Raw genomic sequence first — 7,218 nt, 5'->3', positions numbered from 1 at the left:
GGAAACGTTTTTTAGGGGCGGCTCGAAACCCTCTATAGGGGCGGTTACCAGCCGCCCCTACAAATCGATTTGTAGGGGCGGTTGGTACTGTAGCCGAGGCGGCTGATAACACCACCCACCTCTGCAAATCGATTTGTAGGGGCGGCTATAGTACCAACCGCCCCCACAGTATATTTATAAGCACAAGAGCATTATATAAACTACCATTACAAGTTCAATTCACAAGAATATATACAATCCATCTCAAATCTCCAATTAGTAGACATGCTGATATATCAGGACAACTGCAGGAAATCATAGAATTGGCAACTGCCAGGATGAGGGAGATCTCCAGGCCACGACTAAACGCTTGATTGAAAAGGAAACGTGACTGGAATGTAGACACAAAGGGGAACCACGAGAAGAAGACGATGGGCACAAAGATGATGGTGCCCATTCCTGCATCGTACATCCTTGCAATCTCACGGACTGAATCCCATAGCCCAAGGGCTTTCACTACCCTCTTCCATGCGACGACCAGCTGTCATGACAAGAAAAATTTTGGTGAGGCATGTGGCACCAGGCAAGTTACCAGCCATTAACTTGGCACTTGTAATATTCTAAATTCGCTTCAATTAAGTAGCAGATTGATATAATGCAAGTATTTCTCAAACAAAATAAGGATGTTGTACTTACACATAAGACACACCAGCCAGTTGCTATAAAAGCAAGTGCACTTGCAAATAAATCAGCAACAGTGAACGATGTGAGCACGATAAGAAGGGCAATTCCTGCAATTATCCCAATAGCAAGGACGCCCTGCAGAAACCGAACAAAAGTCGGCAAGGCTATCGACTTCTTCGGAGTTGCAGTAAAAAGCTGAAAGACAACAGGACAAAGCTTAGCTTAGAGTTCATCCATATATAATTTTAAAACATGCAACGTTTGAATGTTCAAAGAATTAAGATGATAAACCTTGAAAAGAAGAACCATAACAACGAGTACAATCCATGAGAAGCCATAAACCTGCACAGTGACAGAAGGCATTAGATAGACAGAACAAACAAAACTCGGATGGCGATAGGATCCTAAGCTAAATATAACATCCAAATGGTTGGTTATTAATGTTTTTATGTTGCTTAAATTGAACATTTAAGTTACAAATATCTACTTCAAGACCAAAATCCATAATAAAATTACTTGGAAAAAATGAGGTATAATAACATCATTCAACAAGGAAAAATCATACATTGTATTTCACACTATAAAAGAAATACAAGAATGTTTTGTGTTACACATTGTTGATCAACAGGGTTGAATTCTTTTAGGGCCTGGAAAAGGTGATGTTCAAGGATTCCTACAACGATCAGATCTTTTAATTTCCTATATGGAGGAAAAGTGATGCCCTGTACTACTCCCTTCCCTCAAACAGAAAAAGCTACCGATGATCAGCTTCATCAACATTGAAGAGATGAGACGTGAAAACAGGAATAGTTGCTTTTGAGTCATTCACCATTACTTTGCTAATTAAGTAATCAGGCACAGATTTAAACAAGAATAGTTGCAGTGTCCAAAAAATACTAGATAACAGAGATCCTAAATTTGATCAACAGATAAGCTTAAAATACAATGAGGACAAGCAAATTGAAATAAAGAAGGGCTTAGTTTCGCTTATGTGCGCGTAAGTGAAGCTACAGATCTACACACGGCAAGGCTATAAAATCGATCTGGTGTCTATCTAATCTAATTATAACAAATTACAAAGTGTATGTATATACAAAAGGGCTTAGTTTCGCTTATGTACGCGTAAGTGAAGCTACATATCTACACACGGCAAGGCTTGAGCTTGACAAGATGGGAGAGAGAGAGGTGTTATGAGGGGGGACTGATAGTGCGATCCAGATGGCGCCGACGAGGGGGACGGCTCCCCAGAGCAAGCCGCAGATGAGCCCCACCGCCTAGCGGATCCAGTGCACCGCGTCCAGTAGTTGATCCTGCCACAGCCCGACCGAGCCGAGACGAGAGCGTCAGTCAGCACGGCAGCAGCTACTGGCGCGCGCGCGGGAAATGAGGGGCGGGGCGTACCTTGTTCCAGGAGGCCTCTGGGTCGAGGTACCTGGCGAGCTTGGAGGACAGCACGTGGCCGCCGCCGCCGTTTGACTGTTGCGCCTACGCGCGCGACTGCTTCGCCGACGACCTGGCCTTGGCCATCCCTCGCTTGCCCTCGCTGCCGCTCGCTGTGGGTGGGAGGAGTATAAGCAGATGGAGCGGCGGCGCGGTGGCGGGATCACCGAGGCACGAGCGGCTGCGGAAGGAGGCCAGCAGCGGCAAGTGTGGGTGCCAAACCCTAGCCAGCGTGCACCCTCTGTTTTATATGCGTGCAAGTACTAGCGCCTCTTGGGTGGGCAGAAAGGACGGCGTGGCCCAGGCCCAGGTTAGCTGCTCATAAGTTTCCTGTCGTGGCATTTGTAGGGGCGGCTCAATCACCAGCCGCCCCTACAAATAGCAACATCGGGGGCGGCTAGTGAGTGAGCCGCCCCTACAAATCCTACCCATCTGTAGGGGCAGCTCGTATCACCGGCCGCCCCTGCTGTTCTATTTATAGGGACGGCTGGTCTCGTGGATCCCGAGCATACCACTGTAGGGACAGCTCCATCACTGGCCGTTCCTAAAAAAAAATTTGTCAGGTTGCTACGAACCGTTTTTGACGTAGTGTTCATTGCCGGTTGTTTGAGTGCCCTGACCTTCGAGTCGGCACGTTCCATGGTTTGGACAGCATGGCGACGCTGTGCCAGTGGCCACCCACGGCCACTGCGCGCCCAAGCGCCACCATTGCGCTCGCGCTGCACACGCACGGGCACGCGCACGACTCCCCTGCGGCCACCGAAAGCCGCGGTCAAGGCCGAGCCTTTTGGTTTCCCCTCATGCACAGACCCAAGACCTCACCTTTCCTAGTTACCACGCCGCTTTGGCGTCCCTAGGCACATGCCCAGGGTTCCGTCGTTGCCCCGCGCCGACGATGCTGCCCCTAACCCGGCCGCACACTCTGCAAGATCGCCACCTTCGCTGGCTGAGCCCGGCACGCGGTCACCATGGCACGGACTTGCATGGCCTAGCACAAACCTGCGTTCCACTCTGCTCACCGCCCTTTGCCTCGCCCTGGCTTCACCGAGACCCCGGGCGCGGCCAGCCGAAGCTCCGCCTCCCTTCTCTTTGCCCGGATCCACGGTCTGTGCTCTCGAATGCGCCTTGCCTCGACACACCGCACGCTGCGGTCCGGGCGATGCTAATTGTCACGACCCCGGCCAACCCTTCCCGAAGCCGTGTCGTGGAGTTCGCGTGCACCGCGCGGACACGCTGGCGCCGCCTAAGGCTTCCGTCGAGCACCTGGTGGGTGACTTGCTCCGCTCTGGGTTGGAGCCAGCCCAAGGCCGGGTTTGAGCCCAGCAGCAGGCCGAGCCCACCTAAACCACGAGGACCAAAGGCAAAGCAGCTCGCAGCTCCTCTGAAGCCCAGCGCTGGGCCCTCTCTCCTTTCCCTCTCTTTTCTTCCCTAGGCCGGCTGGTAGCGCCAAGCCCAGCTCGGCTTCCAGCCCATGCATGAGCCCTCTCTTTCCCTTGCTGATGGGCCAGCAGCAGCACAAGTGAGCCCGCTTGGCTCTTAGCTTTTTCTTTTATCTGTTTTTCAGAGCACCTTGCCACCTTCTATAATTCATAGAACATTCATCCTAGCTCCAAAAATTATGAAACTAGTTTCATAATCTTTCTAACATCTTCCCCTACCTCCTAGTGCAGTCCTTGAGTCTAGTAAGTTAGGTTTTTTATCATGGTTTTATTGCTTCTTATTGGTGGACGTTCTCGGCATTTTCTTTGTGTAGCAATGACTTGAGCTCGGATGGATCTGACGACGCACCCGAAGGTGATGGACCCTGATGGTGGACGGCCCGGACTTTTGGAGATGCGTACCACTACTTTCTCGACATCGCAGGTGTCATGGCAGCACCTTATCTTAGAGAAACCTATTAGGCATTGCAAGTAGAAATGCTAGTGCTTTACTTTACTCATTTGCTAGTATATGTGATGCATGCTATTGCCTGAGCCTTGATTGCCTTGATTGAAAACCCCTTCACCCTAATTACCTAGCTTCACGCTCGCACTTATATAACGCCTACCTGCTTGCTTGCATTTACTTTCCATCATATTACATATATGCCTTGTTATGTGATGTGATAGTTGGTTGGTGATGTGTTTGGTGGATCGGGGTTTGCCGTAAGGCTTTCCCATGAGGTAGATGGTAGGTTGGCGTGACAAGAGCGTTGAATCCCATGTGGGTGGTGGTGATTGAGGAGTTCTGGAGATATTCCTTGCCTTGACCCGTTTCTTTGGTGATACCGGCCGGAGTGAGAGGATTTACCCTGGAGGGGTGCACTTGGTGCGTGGAGTGCCCCAGATCTATTTCTGATGGATATGATGTGGCAGGCATGTGATGGTGGCTACCTGTGAGTGGCAGGCCATGTGGAATTGGTGGAAGGTGCTTGCTCTGGCCAATTAAGGATTGTTGTGGGTTGATGCCTGGGACATAGGACTATGTTAAACGTGCACGCCACAGGCCTGAGTGGGCGGGGCCTGTTCTGTTGAGTTAGTGCGGACTAAGCCAGTTCTATGGGAGGAGAGGTGCATGGGGGTATCCCCTAGGAGCACGTTGAAAAGGATGCCGACGGATTTTTCAGCTACCCTAGTCATGATCCCAAGTGTATACGCCGTGCCGTATGCTACTCCATTTGGGGGCAGGCTGGTGATGAATGTGCTAGTTCTTGAGCGTTGTTTGCCTAGACCGCGGCAATTGTCGATGATGGTGATCCTATTGGGTATAGGTCTACACACTCTGTAGAGTTAAAACTATACGTATAGCCGCGATCTCGGTCATGATCATTCCTATGAACTGTTTCACCCCGCTAGTCTTCTCTTGTGCTTTGCTTTTCTCCCCCTAACGCTAAGGTACGACTTGAGGCCGATTAGACGAGGGGCGCGCGGAGGCCACCTTGTCGACTAAACTGAGAGAATGAGGGTGTTGTGAGGGATGATGAGTGGTGAGATGTGCTGATGAGTAGTGAGATGTGATGATGAGCGGATGGTGAGAATGAGTGTATGGGTTGGGTTTTAGAGAAGATTTATACTACTTACTATGACACTTCTGCATACGCTAAGGATGCAAACTATAGCCAAACTATTAGTATCGCCAGATCCCTTTATTTTCTTTTTTCACTAAAACTCATCGGTGCTGACCATGGCCTGTACACATCTGGTGGGGTGCAGATTTCTTGGCTTGTAGTGATGTTGAGATTAGTAGTTGGTTTGCGGTCTACTCTCAAGGATGCCCGTGGATTGGAGATTCGCCAAGTTTCGTTGCTATGAGTACAGCCTCGGTGTTTTGTTTGATCATAGCCTAGAGAGCTTGTAATTAGGTTAGTTTTACTCCTATTTTTGTACTATGTTGCTGCATGACTTTGTAATCAGCTGAAAAGTGGACGCTCGTGATAGCTGAGGTATCCTGGGACTATCACGGAGGGTCAAGAGAGCCGATATTTCAAGTTTTGAAATCCTGGTTCGTTTCACCTCTGGTGTAACCACAGATAAATTGGAGGCCTCCCAGCGATTTTGCCCCTGATCGCCTATCTCTTGATGACTCGTGCCGCTCCAGGAATCGGAGACCGGTGCAAGCCACGTGTCCTGCTGGGGCCACGTGCAAGCTCTTCTTCTCGTGTTACAATCTCCGCCCCGTCTCAGGTCTCACCAATCAAAGTGAAAAAGGCACCGCACCGCCTCCCTGCAGCTTCTGCTTCCTTGCCCTTTCCTCTTCCCTGCCTGCGGCACGAGCAGATGCAGTGCACGACCCTACTGGTAGCTGCGCGCACGGATCGGATCACTTCATCGCCTGTTCCTCTCCCCCGGCCGCGGAGTGTGCGAAAGGATAGGCTGGGACGGCCATGGCGCTTGGGCGTGGGCATGCCCGGTGCAGCATAACCCATTCCTCATCCTCATCTCTACAGCTAGCCATGGGGCTTCCCCAACGTCTACCTCACCGCCGTTCACGAGTACCTTGCCACCTGAGGTTCGTATCCCCTCCTCCAGCTTGATCTGCTTTTCAATCCGGACCTACCTTGAACTCGGAGTCTTTTTATTGGGTACAACTTGGACGCATATAACCCACACACTACACACTCACATCACACGTATACAAATGTATATGCATCCATACACACGCAAAGAAGAGATTGGGAGACGCAGCCTTCAGTGCGCAGGAAACGCGCAATACCACCAAACGCGCACGCATGCGTGTACCCTAAAATTTTGGAAAAATCCCATAAAAATGTGCGAAAATCCTGGTGAGTAGCGTCCCACTAGACAGCTCTACCACTGGACCACAGGCCCATTCGCTTCAACTCGGAGTTGTCTGATCTGGTTGTTTATTTCGATGGCTGCGAGCAACCACGCCAACATGTGCTGTACATTGTCTGCTATGGTGGTATGTACTACTATTGGTCAATTGTTCCTATGTGTTCCTTTATTGTGCACCATACTGCTTACCTGCATATTGAGATTGTGCGGTGTTGTTTCAGGTTCAGGCTCACTGCCTGCTGCCAAGAGGAAAATGATGTATGTGACTTCTCCTTGGTAAGTTCCTGCCATCTTACCTTTTATTTTAAAGGCTATATTTCTTTATTTGTAACTCATGCCATGAGTGCTTGCCTCCATATATATAGTCTTGTAATACTCTGGTAGATATAACGAAATGCATGGCTGTGTGTCAGATACATAATTGGCTACATCAAACATGCATCTTGATGCTGCGAGTTAGCCTTTTCCCTTTTCCAATGATATTTACATATGTTTGTGATATGGTGATTGTCAACTATGGATTGGTACATATATCTAAATTTATTGCTCTTAGATTTTTGTTCTGAAATTTGTTCCAGCATTTGCCAATTTGATATTGTTCCGTGCTTATGCTAATTAGCTATTGTTGCATGATTATGCTAATTACTTATTGTTCTGTACCCATAGTATTTACTGATGCTGCGCAATTCAATTGAAATGGTTTCCTCAACCAATGCTTTATGTGCTACTGCGCAATTTCTCCCGTCGTTTTTTTCTCGGATCCATATGACACAGACTTTTCGATTTTCTCATGGTCCGTTTTTTCCGTTCCGTTTTCCCCCCCGGTTCGTGTCCATATAGG

General features: G+C 49.2%; 1 protein-coding gene across 1 annotated transcript; it reads right to left on the bottom strand.

Annotated features, from left to right (window-relative positions):
- Positions 1–214: 214 nt before the first annotated feature.
- Positions 215–6,668, bottom strand: LOC136455177 (callose synthase 10-like). The gene is made up of 4 exons (XM_066455312.1): positions 6,567–6,668; positions 955–1,005; positions 676–858; positions 215–520 (listed from the first exon to the last, which is right to left on the bottom strand). Exons 1-4 carry the CDS (start codon positions 6,666–6,668, stop codon positions 215–217), a joined length of 642 nt encoding a protein of 213 aa, XP_066311409.1.
- Positions 6,669–7,218: the final 550 nt, after the last annotated feature.

The sequence above is a fragment of the Miscanthus floridulus genome, chromosome 5, assembly GCF_019320115.1.
Source record: "Miscanthus floridulus cultivar M001 chromosome 5, ASM1932011v1, whole genome shotgun sequence".
Classification (NCBI taxonomy): domain Eukaryota; kingdom Viridiplantae; phylum Streptophyta; class Magnoliopsida; order Poales; family Poaceae; genus Miscanthus; species Miscanthus floridulus.
The sequence above is the reverse complement of the archived record's forward strand: the minus strand, read 5'-3'. Positions and strand labels throughout refer to the sequence as shown.